The following is a 20527-nucleotide window of genomic DNA, read 5'->3' as shown; positions in this document are numbered from 1 at the left end:
CAGACATCCATCTATCCATCTTCTCCAATCAGTCTGAGTTTCTCCGAAGATTATTTTTTCTCCAATTCTTCTGGAGTTTTGTGGTCCTTGCCACAGTTGCTTACTCACTGGGGTTATAAATACAATTATTATTTAATCATTTATTTTTAAACACAATTCACAAATCGTATTTAATCAAACTACACAATGATGACTCTAAGACATTATAGATATTAAAGTTTAATTTTTTGTTAATGCATGATTTTCTGTAAAGCTGCTTTGAAACGATGCGTGTTGTGAAAAGCGCTATACAAATAAAAATGACGACTACAACTGGATAAACAAACAAATATCTTTTTTACCTGTTACTTCTTTGAATATTGAGTCATTGGTTGTAATAATTTTTGTTTTAAATAATTTAATGCTTTTATTAAAGTCTTACATCCATTCAAGTACATTTTTATAACACCTCTCTAACTGCATGTTTTTAAAATGGAGCTGTCTCAAGCATTATTCTGCATTTTAAGGCCTTAAACAAAGATAATTAAAAATGATATTTTATCAAACAAATAAAAATGATATAATATAACTCCAATAACGTTTTATTTGATTTGTTTTACTTTGGTGTCATTTAATTAGTATGGATTGTTCGGTTTTAATCTCAGTATGCAATGAGGCGTGTTTTCATGGATATTTGCCTTTTTGTTGTGTTGTGGGAGAGTTTGATCCAAATATAAAAAGAAAATGTTATGGCTTGAGAGTTCCCATAATTAGCTACATTGGAGTTATACTGAAATAACTACTAAACTATATCTATAAATGATGAAAGATTCAAAATAAAAGACCCGCTACACAAAAGAGATTCAAGTTTAGTTACTTAAGTCAGTTCTTTATTGATTTATTTTATGGAATTAAACAAGTTTACTAAATAAATCAGTAGCCAAGATAATTCTGACCCTTTATACATTTTTATAAATGTAAAAACAAAAGTCACACAAAGTAACAAAATGACCATACTTCTGCAAATGATTTCCTGCCAGATTTTTCATGTCAAAAGTGACTTAAATCACGGTCACTGATCCCAGATAAGCACTTGCGTTTCCTTTGACAAGAACTGTACTCTTTAGTGCACACGACAGACCTGCACTCTTTAGTGCACACGACAGACCTGCACTCGCGTTCAGTAAACCCCTGTACACAACATTCACACAAGTGACCCAGAATCTCTTCAGTTTATTATAAAACTAAAGCCCACTGATTGGAAGTATATAACAACAATATACCCCTCTATACATGACCATATGAAAATATAACATTTTCTTTTGTGTTTGCATGACTTTCAACAATCAGAAATGTAGTGTATTATTTTTCATTACAATTGCACTTACAATTATCTTATGATATGCTGTGGCTGAAATGGGACACTTTGAAAAATAATGTAAACAAATGCAAACATTTGACTTCAAATAATGAGACAATTTTGGTCTTCAAGTGAAGGAAAAGCTAAATTAATGCCATTTGATCCATTTTAGTCCATCTTATATAATTACCAACAAAACACAAACAACCACATCTTATATAATTACCAACAAAACACAAACAACCACATCAGAGTAAATCATTCTGATAAATACAGCAGAAAATATAGTGACCTAAAAGCCCAAATAACCAAAAGTGCCAAAGCAATGAATTCATAAGAAATCATATAATAATCAACTGAACGATTGCACAGCAGAGTTTAGCGGAATATAGTTCATATGTAAACCAGCTGCTGCAGTAAAGCTGCATATGTGCATTCAATGTTTGTAATGCAATTATAACTACATTCATCACTTCTTTTGCTGTAGTGTTTGTGATGTAGATCCTTCAACAGCTCATGTACTGTAACGATCCTGCAGTGATATAAACAAAAACACACTGTAAATAAAAAGAAAATAAATGGCGCTCATGCATGAATACTAAAAGGTGTGGATGTTTCAGATCTGAAATGCATATGTTAGCCATTAAAACCGGTTTTGACTACAAAATGTGTAAATAGTTTTCACAGTATTGAATTTAATTTAGAAAAATGTGCTACATCTATCAGGGATGAACATACCTTGTTCATTTGTACTAATTATGTCAATGTACTTATTTGTTTTGTCACATAGCTTGTGTTGGACTAATGAGGTTCCGCCAGACAAAAAGAAGCATATGTTTAAAGGGTTTGTGAATGTGATGAGAACACACCTGTATAGACGTCACGACTCCACTGGCCATGACCGACAGTTTTCCTGCCACAGATCTCACGCCGCTCTTAAACTGCATCATGTCAGGAACATTGGGCAGCACGTTACTCAACCTGTACGAACCACTGGGCGCTGACATGAACAAACACAAAATCAATTCAATACATGTTTATTACAGAGCTGTAAAGTGTCTGAATCATCCCTCTTCTAGTGCTTTTAGATCTTAGTGCTGCCTTCGACACCATAGATCAAGTTATTCTCTTGAATAGACTTTGGAATTATGTTGGTGTTTGTGGACTTGCATTAGAATGGTTTAGGTCTTGGGTGGGACTAGATTTAGAGCTCAATGCGTTTTTGTGTAACATATAATCTGGATTACGAAATCAATTACAAAATTCAAGTACTTTTAATTAGATCACATTTCTTTTTAATGGATTGCATTATTAAGTCCAATCCCTATTACTAATTTCCTCAACACCAATTCTCTTAAAATATATATATTTTTTAAAAACACCACCACAACATGCACATATTCATTGTCTTCCATCTTGAGCAAGAGTTAGTTTTTCATTAAACAATGTTTTGCTCATCGACTGAAAATTGGTAGTTGATGTAATTCAACATCATCATTAGTCCACTGAAGTCACTTCAACAAGCATTAAAATAAAACTCACATGTTGGTTTCTTCTGCACTTCAAACAGATCAGCTGAACTGATCGCAGAACTTCCTGAGAAATTCTCCAGTCGAGTTTGAACTTCATACTGCAAATGAGAGACAACAAAATCAGAAATTAACGTCTAATCTGAGACATCAGTAAACATACAGACAGAAGACAAAATAACACAAACACACTAACTGCAAACTGTTGAAAACCAAGAAATACGGCCAACACTTGAAAAATTAACAATTGTTTTGAATGATGATGAGGATCATAAAATATAGCTGAAGCAGCAATTATGAGGCCAAGCACACCAATGGCAAACACTTGGATCAAATATAGAATTCTGATGATATATTTAAGCAGACTGGTGAACAAAGACCAGTTTAATGTGTTGTAGTATAATACAAGTGCTTATAACATTTGACCAATAGGTGGCGCTGTCACCAAACTGATATGGTATTGTAAATGGCTTGGTCAAGATGAAAGCCAATGTCAATACTCAAAAGCATTCATGAAATACAGCCTCAGATCCTTATTGGCATTTTGCCATATAATTCATTTATGCATTACATTAGAACAGTTAGGTCAATCAAAAAGATTATGAATTTTTGTCATTGATGTCCCTATAATACATTTGTGCAAATCGGATATACAGCATAGGAGCTCCAAAAAGTAGGTTTTCAATTAAATTCAGAATGGTGGACAGAAAGTATGGCAAATTTGGTATCAATGTATTCGGCATGACCCAAGGAATCTAAAGAGACCGCTTAATGATTTTATGCCAAAGTATTCAGAAGTTATAAGCATAAATACCCCTCATATTTTTTGACCACAAGGTGGCACTGTGTCAAAACTGTGCAGATACCCACATTCAAAGTTTTAGGACTCACAGAAAAATAATATAGTTTCAAGAACATACACCCAGTCTACACCGGACAAGAGCATCGTGTCGCGTCAAAAGCAATAGAACTCCATAATAATCAACAATGTGGTCTACATTGGAAGCGTCCATTACTGCGCATTCGTCGTTCTGACAGTAAACGTGTGTCCCATTCCATTTTGCACTACACGCGCTGGCACTACTACACAGTTTAGAAAGTTTGTAACAACGCATCCAGTGTAGACAGCCTCAAGCCGTTGCAGCGAGTCACGTCAACAGAAGCGGAAGTTCAAACTTTTAACTGTTAATGGCGCTAGAGGGTTTGAGATAAAGACCCCAAATTTCATGAGCACTAGTCATACCCACCCTATCAGTGTGCCAAATTTCAGGATTTTCTGACACACGGTTCTATGGGCTGACATTGACTTCAAGAACAGAAGCAGAAGAATAAGGAGAAAACTAATAGGTAGAGTAGGTGATGGTTGGCCCCTAAACAAGAGACATAAAACGTTTTTCACTCATTTCACATTTAATGCTTCTACGAGAGGATTGGGAAAATCTCAATTAGGAGCAAACGTGGTACACCTCAGAGCGGTCTTGCTTGTTGAAGTACATGTCTGAGGAGATGGCTTTAATGTCACCAAACTTCCTGCGAGCGTCATCTGACACGGACTGATGCCCGGGGTCAGCATTCCTCCTCGCTGTCGCCCTGTCATAATCATGAGAGAACATTCAGATGGATTCACATCATCACTCTTCAAATAAAACTTTGCAGTTGTTTATGCGAGTCAGACCTCTCGTCTGCTGATGGGATCTTCGTCTCCATGTAGAAGTCTGACTCGGCTTTCATCGTTTCTTGAATTTTTGTTTTTGTTTTCGTCCACTGAGAGAAAAACTGATCTGATGAACCTGGTGCTTCATCCAGAAACCTATGAGAAGATCCGAGTGCAGAAAACCACTCAGAACTGAAGACACAAACCTCCTTACACACTAACTCATCCTTTACAAATAAGTCCTGAGGTGGTACCATCTCAAAAGGTCTCAAAGATCCCATCATGCTTTTGCAAAAGACGTTTTAACAGAGCAACAGCATATTCAATTGTTTAAATTTCTAAAGTAATAAAATTAGGTTCTCACTGTTAAAAGAAAAGATCCTTTAACTCATCATTCACTGACCTCATGTTGTTTCAGACCCATATGACATTCTTCTTTTTGGAGCTTGACAAACATTGAACTTTCCATTTTTTAACAGAAGTTTGGTAATAACATATAGCTCATATTTATAATGCATTCATAATATGTTGTATCTTATAAATAATTGTAACAATTATAATACATTTATGATAATTACATATTCATAGTTATATAATGCATTATAACTTAAACCAACCTCCAATTGCATCTGTGGAAGTTATAATGTATAACATCTATTTTAATTATATACATTAGGTATGCTTAAATTATAGTGACAATGTCTTTTATAATCCAGAAGATATTTTTACATGGTTGTAAGATAGGAGACATTACATATGTTTTATTCTTTAACACATCTCTCTTAATATCTAACAATGTATATTATGAATGTGTGCATTCGTAAACAGATATTTGTCTATAAATTCCAATATATACACTTGACATGTTATACAGTGCATCCGGAAAGTATTCACAGCGCTTCACTTTTTCCACGTTAATTCCAAAATGGATAAAATTCTTTATTTTCCTCAATTCTACAAACAATACCCCATAATGACAACATGAAAGAAGTTTGTTTGAAATCTTTGCAAATTTATAAAACAAAAAAAAACACATGTACATAAGTATTCACAGCCTTTGCTCAATACATTGTTGAAGCATCTTTGGCACCAATTACAGCCTCAAGTCTTTTTGTGTATGATGCTACAAGCTTGGCACACCTATTTTTGGGCAGTTTCTCCCATTCTTCTTTGCAGGACATCTCAAGCTCTAACAGGTTGGATGGGGAGCGTCAGTGCACAGCCATTTTCAGATCTCTCCAGAGATGTTCAATCGGGTTCAAGTCTGGGCTCTGGCCGGGCCACTCAAGGACATTTCACAGAGTTGTCCCGTAGCCACTCCTTTTTTATCTTGGATGTGTGCTTAGGTTCATCTTCCAACAGGACAACAACCCTTCGCCCCAGTCTGAGGTCCAGAGCACTCTGGAGCAGGTTTTCATCAAGGATGTCTCTGTACGTTGCTGCATTCATCTTTCCCTCGATCCTGACTAGACTCCCAGTTCCTGCCGTTGAAAAACATCCCCACAGCATGATGCTGCCACCACCATGCTTCACTGTAGGGATGGTATTGGCCAGGTGATGAGCGGTGCCTGGTTGCCTCCAGACATGTCGCTTGCCATTCAGGCTAAAGTGTTCAATCTTTGTTTCATCAGACCAGAGAATTTAGTTTCTCATGGCCTGAGAGTCCTTCATGTGCCTTTTGGCAAACACCAGGCAGGCTGTCATGTGCCTTTTACTGAGGAGTGGCTACCGTCTGGCCACTCTACCATACAGGCCTGATTGGTGGAGTGCCGCAGAGATGGTTGTTCTTATGCAAGGTTCTCCTCTCTCCACAGAGAAACACTGGAGCTCTGTCAGATTGACCATCGGGTTCTTGGTCACCTCCCTGACTAAGGTCCTTCTCCCCCGATTGCACAGTTTGGCCGGGCGGCCAGCTCTAGGAAGAGTCCTGGTGGTTCCAAACATCTTCCATTTATGGAAGATGGAGGCCACTGTGCTCATTGGGACCTTCAATGCTGCAGAAATGTTTCTGTACCCTTCCCCAGATCTGTGCATCGATACAATCCTGTCTCTGAGGTCTACAGACAATTCCTTGGACTTCATGGCTTGGTTTGTGCTCATGAACTGTTAACTGTGAGACCTTATATAGACAGGTGTGTGCCTTTCCAAATCATGTCCAATCAACTGAATTTACCACAAGTGGACTCCAATCAAGTTGTAGAAACATCTCAAGGATGATCAGTGGAAACAGGATGCACCAGAACTCAATTTTGGGTGTCATGTGATGTGTATGTACATGTGATTTGTTTTTCATTTTTTATTTTTAATACATTTGCAAAGATTTCAAACAAACTTCTTTCACGTTGTCATTATAGGGTATTGTTTGTAGAATATTTAGGAAAATAATTAATTTAATTTTTGGGTGAATGAATCCTTTAATGCAGTGAGGTTGAATCTGAACAGTTAATTTTCTACATGGCGCGAGTGTGTGATGTTTGACCTGGAGGAGAAGCGTGTATCATCATCATCCTCATACGTTCTGCTGCTTGGGGAGGAAACGGCAGCAGATGGAGTTTCCTGTTTTATGGTCTGCATGTCCTCCATCACGGAGTGAGACATTCCACTAAAATGACACCACGACAGTCCAGATCAAAATGGAGAATCAACAGCAGTGCAACTCCTTAAACAGCAACACGTTCACTTTTAATCTCTGTTGCACTGTTTTGTTAAGCTCTGCCCACAGTGAAATCGTATTTGGTCCAAAATGCACATGATATAAATTCATGTATATTAAACAGCACAGTGCATTTTCCTCTTTAGTTTGGATGCATGTACAGACCTGCGTCCGCCGAAGCCCATTCCCAGCCGCTCCGCCTGCTCCTTCTTATTCCCCTGCAGACAGTTCATCTGCTGCTCGTCTCTCTTCCGCTGCAGCTCCAGACTCTCATACGACACACTCAGAGAAGGCACTCTTATCACGAGAAAGAGAAATCAGAAAAACATCAGGAAACCATACTGGATTAGCAAATATATACCGTTTCTCACTACATCTAAACATCCTTCAAATTAGATACATTTACTTAAGAATTCACAAGTTCATTTCAGACAATACAGAATAACATACACTTATTTTTCATTGGAAATACGTTTTTTTCTTGTTTAAAGTGTAAATCTAGTAATAATTGTGAGATTAATGTTTAAAACAATGAAAACTATTTGACTATATTACACTTCAGTCAAGATATGGACACATGCATTTGACAATTCTAAACAATTTTGAAGCAATTTGGTAAATATAAGAAGAAAATTTTAAAGTCTGTTGTAAGAGCCACACTTCCTGCTGCCAGTTGGTTGAGCGAAAACAGTGACCCACAATAGCCACATCCATGCGATCAGTCCCCATGAACAAAAAGACTGCACCAAAATGATTTAAATCACACAGAAAATATGTGACACTGAGAGCAGAAAATTTGGGACACTTCCTGTTTCCCACTTTTTCCATTAACTTAAAGCCTCGCCATGGCAACATCGTTCAATATATAAAAAATCAGTTTGCAATTTAGCATCGTCATTGTCTTGGCATAAGGTTGCCAAAATTGGTGCCGGTCACATGAATCTCTTAAGAGAAGTATTAAAAAGTTCAGGGCCTGCAATTTTCTAAATAAATTATTTACCATTTTTATTTATCCATAAACTGGCTTTAAATTAAATTAACAAATGTAATTAATGGCATTAGGTGTTAAGATAGTCCAAGTAAATTTTAATATGCGTACAGAAGTCATTTAGGTTTGTAATTTCACTGCAATTGTTGTTGCATTTTTTTTTCCCTGTCTGCATTCATTATTCATATGCATAACTGTTTAAATAGCCTCTAAATTAATGTAGGGCAAATGAGGGCATAAATGTGTTTGAATAATTATTCTATGGGTGAACATGCAGTATTCTAAAGCATAAATGACCAACAAACAACTAATTGTCATGGTTCTGGATTTGTGCCGGCTCATACTGTTGTTTGTTTTTCTCTCTCCCTAGTGTCTCATAGGTGGAGCACGCGTTTACTTTGGTCTGTTCTATAGAGTGGAGCACATTAGCATTTCCATGGGAATGGCGATCTATCTCAGGGAGATGCTGATCACAGCAATGATTTACTTGTTATTTGCCTGTTTATTGTTAACTGTGCTCTTGTGTAGTTGGAGCATGCTCGTGTGTCTGTTGGTTGCACCTCTGTAGAGGTGCGGTTACCTTCCTGCTTGCGGTCACCCTCGCCAGTTCTGTGGGCAGTTCACATGGAGGAGGATTCCTCAGTCTCTGCCCGCACATCGGGGACTATATCATCTGGGCTTTGCTTTGCAACACCAGCTTCAACAAACTCTCTTTAGATTGTTCCTGACTTCCACAAAGCACACACTTATCATCTGAACACACCCTTCACTAGCCTGAATCTCAAGATCACTGAATCTCAGCCTTCTGCAGCCGGCATGCCTTATCTTGACATTGAGAATATGAAAATGAGGTGACCTATGACACTATTGAACCACAACCTTGCCACAACGTTGTCATGATGGACTGGCACCGCTCCAAAGATACATTGTGGCAACGAATACAGAAATTTAACTTGTCTGATTGTCATAACATATATGACTCCGAGAATGCAATAAAACTTGTCTGAATTTCAGTGCTATTCATGCCATTAAGAAAACAGTTTCACAATGAAGACACCATATAACCATATGTGGCAGTCAACTAATAATACCAATTGACATTTTAAAAACACATCCACACATAAAAGCTAGAACAAAGGAGCTCTAATACAAAGAAAAAGCCCTCTAATAATATTTGCGACTTAAATTTTGCTTGCAATACATTTTGTTTTGTCAGGGTACACTTTTCCAAACTTGATCAGACACTGAATGCTCATGCAGCCTAATTTACACTTAGAAAACTCATGATGTTGCTATATCAATACAACTCTTTGTGGTGCTGCGTATAATTTTAGCCACATTCAAGCATGTGAACGGCACGTAACATGATTTAAAACACTGCGCTGAAATTTCTAAAAAATATTTGTAATATTAACTAATGGATTATGGGCCATGGAGAGTGACATCATTGTTCCCGAATAAAAGCTGTTATTTCTAAGAAACAGACATTGTTATTTTGCTAGCCATCTTAAATGGATCTTTAACTTAAAGTTCTTCAGTTAACTATGTTTATCAATAGAATAACAGATAGTTACACATACATAGAACTATTGTTCGTCGATGTTGCCACAATGTCGTAATGCCAGACTGTCCAAAGTTACGTTGTGGCGCAGGTGTACGCATGAATGGAGAGTTCATGCATATCCAATGTTATTCTGCTAATAAAATCCTATAAGCCTATTAACTTCAAAGTTAGTTATAAATAAAAATACACTAGGAAAACTGTACTTTGGGTGGCAGTGCTGCAAATCTCATGAATATTAATTATTTTATGCACAATAAGAGATTATTTTAAAATCACCTATTTTGATAAATAGTCGTTCTTATTGACTCATTCAATCACTCAAATAGATATACACATGAAATGAGAAATATAATTAACTGAAGATCATAGTTACACATGTTTCATATACATGACTTACGAAAGAGGGATTGCTTCTAGAGACAACACGAAAAACCTTCTGTGTTTTTTTAAGAATCATTCAACAATGGAGCTTGGATGCCCTGTATTGGACATTTCTTGTAATTGCCACTGAGTGTCTAACACACTGGGTTAGACTTAGCCTGGGTTTTCAGTTGATATTTGTAGTCTATTTTATTTATATTACATTTAATAATTATGTTTATTAACAATAACCTTTAAATTCAAACATGCAAAATACCTCAAAACATGTGAATATACACAAAAAGGAATGATGAGATTTAATGGATTGCCATGGCAACAGTATTTAAGATATCAAGAATCCCTTCATAATTTTAAATCTGCACTGTTTTGACATTATTATAATTTTTTTTTAAGCAATTCAGGTTAACATAATAGGAATATTTCAAAGTCTGTTGAAAGTAACACACTTCCTTCCGACAGTAGGTGGCACTAGGGCATGACCCACAATAGCCACATCAATGTGATCACACTGCAAGGACAAACATTTGGCTCAATTTTTATGTAAAAAAAAAATCACACCATGCACACAGACGATATAAGACATTTCCTTATTCCATTTTTTTAAACGCTATTTTATCACTTCGCCAAGGCAACACCGTTCGATATAGCCTTTCACAATTTAGCATCGTCAATGTCTTGGCATGATGTCATCCACATTTGGTACCTGTAACATAAAATCTCTAGGATTTCAAATTCCTAAGCATACATTTTTCAAACAATCCAAAATGTCCAACTTCCTTTTGGGCAGAGCTTATGACTGTCACCGTGAAATTTGTCCGGCTTAATGAGATCTATTTGTATAAAAAGTTTGGTGACTGTAGCTCAAAAGGGATGTGCTACACAGTCCCCCGAACATGCCCATGTTCTAGGTCGTGCCGCAGAGCCCCCCCTCCACACACCTGTAACTTTGCCACGCCCTAATGGCCAGCGACTCTGATGTGTGTGAAAACTTTCAGGAGTTTTCACACGTTATGTGAAACTTTCTGTGCTTGGGCCCTAATAATAATCCTTAGAACAACAGGGTCTCTGCACTTTCAGTGCTTGGGCCCTAATAATATATATTGTTGCAAGCAATAATTAAGGGGCCAAGCACATCAACAATTATTAGGAATATCAATGGGAAAAAAATAAGTAATTAAAGCAATCTGGTCATGATTTTAGGCAAAATGGTTGAAAAACTATGAATACTATCATTTAGCATTGCACTAGCATTGGGACATAAAAGCTTAGAACTTTTGACCAACAAAAATGTATATAGTGTGGTCAAGGTGCGGTCATGATGACACAAAGTTTCATGTCAGCATTACATTTGGCATGCTCTACGTCGAATTTGATCGCATGTTATTCGATAACCGCTTGACTAATCAACTTGAATTCCATAATGTTTTGTCAGCCTGGTCTGAAGATGATCCGATAAAATTTTCGTGCAAATTGGACAAACATCTATGAGTTCGAGGTTTTTTTTTTTCAAGACAGAAAATTAGTAAATAGTGTGCAGTCGATTTGTCTCGAGCCGAGGAATTGGAGCAAAACATTATTTTGATTCTAGCACTTACGGTTCAAAATCTATTAGCATAAACGTGTGAAATTTGGGCAGTTGGTGGTGCTAGAGGGTTTGAGTCAGAGACTCCAAATTTGCTACAGGTAATGTTCAGACTGTCCTTTATCAGTGTACCAAATTTCACAAATTTCCCACCTGAAATATGGGCTGCCATAGACTCAATGGCGGAAGAAGAATTTTAAAAAGAGCACTAACGATTACTACACACTTTCAGTGCTTGGCCCCTCATAATCCTTAGAAGAACAATAGGGCCTCCACACTTTCCGTGCTAAGTTTAACTTTGAAGTTACTTTCTAAATCACACAACAGGTTCTTTGTTTATTGTCGCACGCTCCACAGCTTTGATCACAAACAAACAAACAAACAAACAAACAAACAAACATACATACATGCATGCATATTAATTCATCTTTTATATGTTTTATACAAAAAAATATTTTTTAAGAAATATTTGAAACCCAAGTAATGCACATAAAAGTAATTAGCTTAATTGAAAGTCAGTAACTGTAATTTGATGACAAGAATTTAAATGGTAATGTGCTACTCTACTAATTTAATAAAAGTAATCAGATTACAGAACTGGGTGGTTCTGTCAGATTATTATGATCTTGAATGTTTGTAAATCTTTAGAAGATGTCTTTCAGATAGGGCTGTGAATCTTTGGGTTGAAACCAAATGCATTTGAGTCACAATTCATAGTTTTTTTATTTGATTCAAAACATTTTTTTTTTTTGCCAATTCAGAACGATTTGATCCATTTCAATACACAATTAAATTGATCCAATTCGATCATCGGATTCTTTAAACACTCCCCCTAATGTGTCTTGGACAAGAAAATTTGAGTTTTGGTGGCGTAGTGAGCTAAAGCACTAAACTGTAAAGCAGAAGGTTGCTGGTTCAATCCCCACAGCCACCACCATTGTGTCCTTGAGCAAGGCACTTTACTCCAGGTTGCTCCGGGGGTACTATCTCTCTAAAAAGTGCCCTGTGCTTTGGATAAAAGCGTCTGCCAAATGCATAAATGTAAATGTATATGTAGAAAAAGAAAGACAAATTACTTCAGATCAAAAGCAGCTTGAAAGAAAACACATTAAATCCTGTACATGTTTGGAATTAAACAGAGTTCAATGTGCCAAAAAATATTTTAGAGCCAAACAGAACTACTAAAATTATTCTTTTTTTTTACTACAAAAATCCATGATTTTTTTTTTTAAGATTATATTCATTTGAATGACTTTTTCAGGCCTGCAAAATACCATTTTAAAATTCCCTGATATTCGCTGACATGACCATGGGAACCCTGAATCAGTAAAACAATCCAAATATTACAGCATTAATAAACACAGTTGAAGTCAGAAATTTGCATACACTTAGGTTGAAGTCATTAAAACTAATTTTTTAACCACTCCACAGATTTCATTGTAGCAAACTATAGTTTTGGCAAGTTACTTTGTGCATGATACAAGTTATTTTTCCAAAAATTGTTTACAGACAGATTGTTTCACTTTTAATTTAATAACTTTTCCACGCTTCCAAACTGGAATTGTAATATAGTCATATTACAATTCCAGTTTGGAAGCGTGGAAAATTCCAGAAAATTATGTCAAGCCTTTGGACAATTAGCTTCTGATAGGAGGTGTACTGAATTGGAGATGTACCTGTGGATGTTTGTTAAGGTATCTTTAAATTCAGTGCCTCTTTGCTTGATATCATGGGAAAATCAAAAGAAATCAGCCAAGACCTAAGAAAAGAAAAAAGTGGACCTTCACATGTCTGGTTCAACCTTAGAAGCAATTTCCAAATGCCTGAAGGTACCACGTTCATCTGCACAAACAATAGTACTGAAGTATGAACACCATAGGACCATGCAGCAATCATACCGCTCAGGAAGGAGACACATTCCGTCTCCTAGAGATTAACGTAGTTTGGTGCGAAAAGTGCAAATCAATCCCAGAACAACAGCAAAGGACCTTGTTAAAATGCTGGAGGAAACAGGTAGACAAGTATCTATACCCACAGTAAAACGAGTCCTATATCAACATAACCTGAAAGGCTGCTCAGCAAGGAAGCCACCACTACTCCAAAACCACCATAAAAAACTAGACTACAGTTTGCAAGTGCACACAGGGGACAAAGATCTTAATTTTTGGAGAAATACCCACTGGTCTGATGAAACAAAAATGTAACTGTTTGGCCATAATGACCATCGTTATGTTTGGAGGAAAAAGGGTGAGGCTTGCAAGGCAAAGAACACCCTCCCAACCGTGAAGCGTGGGGGTGGCAGCATCATGTTGTGGGGGTGCTTTACTACAGGAGGGACTGGTGCACTTAACAAAATAGATGGCATCATAAAGATGGAAAATAATGTGGATATATTGAAGCAACATCTCAAGACATCAGCCAGGAAGTTAAAGCTGGGTCGCAAATGGGCTACCAAATGGACAATGACCCCAAGCATACCTCCAAAGTTGTGGCAAAATGGCTTAAGGACAGCAAAGTAAAGGTATTGGAGTGGCCATCTCAAAGCCCTGACTTCAATCTGATAGAAAATTTGTGGGCAGAACTGAAAAAGTGTGTTCAAGCAAGGAAGTCTACAAACCTGACACCGTTACACCAGTTCTGTCTGGAGGAATGGGACAAAATTCCAGCAATTTATTGCGAGAAGCTTGTGGAAGGATCCCTAAAATGTTTGACCCAAGTTAAACAATTTAAAGCCAATGCTACCAAATATAACACAATGTATGTAAACTTCTTACCCACTGGGAATGTGATGAAAGAAAAAAAAAAAAAAGTGGAAATAATCACTCTCTCTAATATTATTTTGACATTTCACATTCTTAAAATAAAGAAGTGATCCTAGCTGACCTAAGACAGGGAATATTTCTCCAATTAAAAGTCAGAAACTGTGAGTTTAACTGCATTTGGCTAAGGTGTTTGTAAACTTCTGACATCAACTGTATGACTACAGTCAGTATCGTCAAGGTCTATATGAGGAAAAGAAAAAAGCAACATCGACTGATGACTTGAACCAAAATATATTTTGCACGTCAAGTCTACGATATCAGAACACACCATTTATATTATAGAAAATAACGTCTTTGGCTCCCTGCAATGAAAGCAAATTATTTGAGTAGTGGAAACAATCAGATTGTTCAACAATCTGTTGAGTTGTTAGCTGTACGCTGCTTTCAATGTTTCACTTGCGAAAAGAGCGCAAGCTCATCTGATAGTCAGTAGCATCTAATTTATTTATACATTTTAAAATATTGTACACTTTTTTTTTTTTTTTTTTTTTTAAGAATCACGATTCATTAAATCTTAAGTATTTAAAATGTGTCATTGATCAACATAGACGATTCTGGAATGAAAAATAATACTTCAAAGATGGATGCATGTAGAAATCGAGACAACAGAAGAACTCACGTGAAGTCTTCAGTGCTCTTCTCCTCTGCTTGAGCTCTCTTGTGCTGTGCGGAGAAACTGGCACTGCTCACCTTCTGAGCGCCCAGACCGCCTTTTCTACCACCCGTCTGATTCACACACCAATAATACAACATCATATAAACACAAACACCCAACCACAATTATCAACTCATCATCTGAACAGTCAACAAAACTCACACTTCTCTTTCCTGCAGTCGGTTTCTTCTTCAGAAGAGAGGACGGCTCTGAAAGAGCACAATAATTAATCAACTACACAAACACTCAAACGTTCTGCTGTTTGTGACATGGCAGGTACATTAGCTAAGATGTCTTGTATGACATTTGACAAGAAATGCTGTTGCTGAGACACAAAGAAATACACCACTTTTTTTGTACTCTTTATTGCTTTCTATTATGATTTAATAACGAAGATGGACAGGTAACAAGAACTTCTAAACTGTGTTCTAAAAGACATATATGAATGTAATGTCAACAGAGACTCAAACTAAAGAGATCCACTTTCAATTAAAGAACTGGGTTCTTATTTTGGTCCACTTACAGAATTCTTTGTACGTTTGTTCAATTTCATATGTAAAAATCTAGTGGCACTTTTCTACTGCCCGTTACGGTTCGATTCTACCCACTTTACTTTTCTGAGCTTGCATTTCCACTGCGCCTCAACATGGGTGGGATTATAGGCTGATCGTGATAGTGGGGCTGCCTCTAATGCTCTACATTATCTTAAACGGTGGTGGCAGTGGTGGCTCAGTGGTTGAGGCTCAGGGTTACTGACCAGAAGGTTGGGGGTTCAAGCCCCAGCACCACCAAGATGCCACTGTTGGGTCCTTGAGCAAGGCCCTTAACTCCAGGTTGCTCTGGGGGGATTGTCCCTGTAATACAGCGACTTAAGTGCACTGTAAGTCGCTTTGGATAAAAGCGTCTGACAAATACATAAATGTAAATGTGAACGCGACACAAAACAAACAATAACACGACTGCTAGCTGTTAGCTATTACCTCATTGTGCTGCATAAAGCAGTTGTTGCATGGTGATTTTACACAAGTGTAAGAGTTAAATTGGCCTGGTTGTTTTAGAAGCAAGCTTTCCAGTAGCTAGTCAACTAAATAAAGAGAAGATTTCAAGCAGAGTATAAAGTTAACATACCATCCTCCATCGTGGACTCCAGCCATGGCGGAGTCAAGGGCACTCTCCCTCCCATTGCTCGCCGGTCTAGATAGCGTCCATTTGGTCGAACCACATCCACTTATCCTTCATGGTTCTGTAGTCACTTTTCCCTACTCTGTTGGTAGGTCCGGTGGTAGCCGTGTGCGGCCAACAGCTGAGACACTTCCTGAAATACTTCGTTTCACTTAGTTTCGTTCGTCTGCACCTCGTTTATTGACGACGGCATGGTTTTGCGCATAGCCATTTCTTTTTACAATTCGAAAGTGGCATGAACAAATGATACTGCTATCACTGTAGCTAACTTTAAAACTAGTGGGTTGATGTCCCACGTTGCAAATCCAGTGACGCTGATATTGACAATTCTCTCAGACCAATCAGTGATCTGCAGGGTTTTGACGTGACATTTAGTATCGGCTCGGCTGGAACCTTGTCACGAGGTGGTACTAAAAAAAGTACCAGGTACTATCCACAGTGGAAAACCCCCAAAAAGCGAGCAGAGTTGAATCAAGCCGTACAGTGCAGTGGAAAAGCCCCATAAGTGTCTGTTAAAACTGGGCAATGAGCAGTCATTCCCACTGCTGTATTGTACATGTATGGACTGAACAGTCTGAATATGATGAATGTTCAAGTGTTACCTGCGGCTGTTTTAGGTGACACACTGAGCTGATCGACACTAGGACCCTCTTGACCTTCACTTGCTGATAAAACACACATTAATAATACATCTGTGATCAGTTACTTGTGCTTGAATTTTTCTTATTTCTAAGGCAGTTTAAATAAAAGGGTCTGAAAATGAATAACTGTAAATGTAAGCACAAATTATCTGTATAATTATCATACCAGTATTATTTTTAGCCTGAACTGATTCCAGTGATTGGTTAATGTCCAATTGAAAAGTCATTTCTTCATTCTGTGCAGTCTGAAAAAAAAAAAAAAAGGCAAACAAATACACAACAGACAGTTTTGACAAAAATACAATAGATTTATGTTAACGTTTTACAGAAAAATCTAATGTTGCAAGAATAGCAAAATGGCACATAAAGATGGCAGTGTGTGATATGTCTGTCTGCTTTGTGTGTTAAATAACGCCATATAACTGGGACTAACAATATGGGACTCACAATAAAAATTCACAATATAACACAACATCTTGTTCCTTATTGATAAAATATAATAAAATACAATATAAAATAACATAATACATTATACTGTAATTCTGTCTAACATAATATAATATTAATATATAATGATGACAAACACACACAACGTGTTCACTGGCGGCTGAACTCTCACCTGTGTGTGTTGAGTGAAGAAATCCAGCTGTTTGTCGAGGGGTGATGTGGGCGACAGAGGAGCCTGACTGTCCAACCATAACTGAACACACACACACACACACACACACACACACGCAAAAATGATATAACGCAAGACAAATTATTAAAAGATTCACAATGGCATTATGTGATGGCAGAAGAACATTCATGCCCATGTTTAACAGATATGGATGACACCAGGTGTAAGTACAGTATGAGCATATGTGACCTCTGTGCCGTGTTGTCTGGTGGCATGTGAAGCCAGGCTCTTGACCTTGTCTCTGTACAGCACTGCCGCTCTGCTGTTGTATTTGGTGTTCGCTGCGTTGGCGATGCATCCATGCTGACTGAAAAACGCCCTCTGTAGGAAGCATGAGTGATAGATCAGTGTATACCGATGTCAGATTTGCAGGATGCAGATTTAACACTGAACAAACCTGACTCACCGCACTGGCATTACCGCCCACCTGCATACAGCGCAACTGAAACCACGACCAGTTTGAGTCCAGTTCAGTCGACCTGCAACAGCCACAAAGAGTTTAAACTCACCTCAAAAACATTCTAATCACTATGCAATCGTGTTCATAAAAGATACTGATACTTTAAATGTATCATACATTACAGTGGAGACATTTCTAATGTTACAAATGACTATTTCTTTTTAAATGAATGCTGTAATCATCCATGATCTTCAGGTGAAGTTTCAGCTCATGTTTTCTGCAGCACTTCTCAAACATCTCATTAGTGTGTTGGACACTTCTCACACATTTTCCAACCAAGCTTGATTCCACACTTTCAAAAAGTATGTATAACTTACACAGTGTGCATAAGGTGTGAAAATGCAAAATAAATGGCCAGAAAAACATTAACAATGAGAAACAAAAAAAAAAATAAAAGGATACCAATGCTTTATTTTGGGGTAGTGTTTTATTTTTCATTTGGTGACCCAACTGAAGCAGGTAGCCCATTATAAATCATCAGCTGTCCAAAGACAACAGAGCGCAACAGTCTGCTTCTCAAAGTAGAAATCACATAAATGTTCTCCATAGGGGAATTTATTATTAACTTTAAAGGCCTAGAGATGTACCATGAGTGCGGAGGTTGTTCATCGATGCTTCTGTCGAAGACATTAGTCCACATTATTTCAACTTCATTGTTTAAAAATCAAGTTTAACAGCAGAATTCCAGGTGAAGTACTACACTACCCATAATCCTAAAGAGAGATCCACCAATCAGAGAAGAGTTAAGCAACTCCACCCACTGTATCATTATGCAATCTAGTCTCCCTCCCTACACTGTCAACCTACTGATTTCTGTATATTTGACAATACATGTAAAACATTAAGTTTCTATACTTCTATTTAAGAACTTAAATAGTTAAATGCGATAGTCACAGACAATAAGTACTCAGTCTTGTACATTTGCCATTTTGTCTGATTTTCAAATATTTTTTGCTTCAAACCAAATTTGTAATGTGATTCACCTCAGAGCTGGTTGGTTTGGTTCATGGCACACAACTCTTATATGAAGACTCTTCTAAAATCCCTATGGTGAAAAAATAAATGTGAAAAATACTTCTGGAACCCAGACCAAGGTGCCGTGCCCCTATTTAAGGCGAAAGCGACCAATATAACCACCCTGTTATTGGACACTCATGAATTAAATGAATTGTGACTGACTGTGCACAGTGAATATCTACAATGGCATCAGTAACTGTAAACTACTGTGTTGGAATCAGCACAAAACACCTCAAGTACTATTGTGTGACTGTTTTAAATAGTTTGCTGTCTGTTTATTGGATAATAAATCTTAAATCTGACCCACATCAGCTGACATCAGGCCTGTGCCAGTGTGTTTTACCTGATGAAGGACAGGTGAACTCCCAGAGATCTGTGTGTCCCGGAACAGTCAATACATAAAAACACACCGTATGTGATGCTCGCCCAACTCGGGTTCTTCGCCGAACAGTCGAAACACGCCTACAAACAACATTCAACCAAATAAATAAAACACACTGTATGTTAATAACGAAGTTAAAAAATGTCTTTGCACAAACCGAACCGAAGGTTTTAAACAATCCTCAATCCTTTAATTTTGCACAATTAATGACGTATTCTTTGACGCAACAATCTGCAAACTACACTGGCGTCTTTAAAACGCTGTAGGTGACACAAAGGGTCTTATGGTAAAATCATTCTAAAAGGTTTTATTCGGATTTAAAGAAATAATGAAATTGTCAGACGTCTAACAAATCGTGTATTAAAAGTCATGCAGATTTATATTCAGAAACATTTATGCATTTCAAAAGACATTCATGCAAGACAGTGTTTTGTGTTTTTATTTGATCGTTTTTCTGTTACTGTACAATTCTAACTCCAATTAAAGATCTGATAAAACAATTGTTGAAGTTTGCAGGAATACGAAAAGCAAAGTTGGGATTGTTTTTAATGAGTAAAGCTTGTTTATGAATAATAAACATGATTTAAGACACACAGGTTTTCTCTAGAAACAACAACCTGAGCTGCCATATGTCTCATATAAACATGCGACGTGTCAAAACTCTTCCTGCTTCTTTCGCCAACACAGAATCGCGTGCTTCTCCAGATCAGTTTTACCTTGTTTGTTGGGATTGAGCGCAAACGCTTGAAAACGGCAATGATGTCGTGTTTGGATGGTTCTGTCATGTTTCCACCTGTTGCAAAGTCTCTCAGAACGATGAAAGTGGTCAAACACAGATTATATGCGCACTTCCTGACAGTGTGACGTCACAATCAACGTTCACGCACAGCGCGCTTCATTGGCTGAAACACTCACACTCAGGTCATACATAACCTATTTGAAACAGTTAATATTCTATTAACTGTTATTTATATTGTTGTCTTTTGTTTTGGTTGTTTG

The 20527-nt window shown here is 37.3% G+C and overlaps 1 protein-coding gene across 2 annotated transcripts; it reads right to left on the bottom strand.

Moving 5' to 3' along the window:
* Nucleotides 1–852: 852 nt before the first annotated feature.
* On the bottom strand, nt 853–20387 carry LOC127639124 (ADP-ribosylation factor GTPase-activating protein 3-like). 2 transcript variants are annotated; one of them, XM_052120986.1, is made up of 16 exons: nt 20245–20387; nt 19490–19608; nt 18076–18148; nt 17859–17990; nt 17610–17690; nt 17157–17235; nt 16952–17014; nt 15330–15376; nt 15132–15238; nt 7341–7472; nt 7002–7124; nt 4544–4678; nt 4335–4458; nt 2882–2969; nt 2209–2339; nt 853–1871 (listed from the first exon to the last, which is right to left on the bottom strand). In XM_052120986.1, exons 1-16 carry the CDS (start codon nt 20311–20313, stop codon nt 1854–1856), a joined length of 1521 nt encoding a protein of 506 aa, XP_051976946.1. In that variant the 5' UTR covers nt 20314–20387; the 3' UTR covers nt 853–1853. The 2 variants fall into 2 exon arrangements, 1 of the variants encoding a protein (XP_051976946.1); XR_007969926.1 differs by lacking the exon at nt 853–1871 and adding an exon at nt 4116–4238 and having other exon boundaries at nt 2281–2339.
* Between the last annotated feature and the right edge of the window lie 140 nt (nt 20388–20527).

This window comes from Xyrauchen texanus, chromosome 47, assembly GCF_025860055.1.
Source record: "Xyrauchen texanus isolate HMW12.3.18 chromosome 47, RBS_HiC_50CHRs, whole genome shotgun sequence".
Lineage (NCBI taxonomy): Eukaryota > Metazoa > Chordata > Actinopteri > Cypriniformes > Catostomidae > Xyrauchen > Xyrauchen texanus.
The sequence above is the reverse complement of the archived record's forward strand: the minus strand, read 5'-3'. Positions and strand labels throughout refer to the sequence as shown.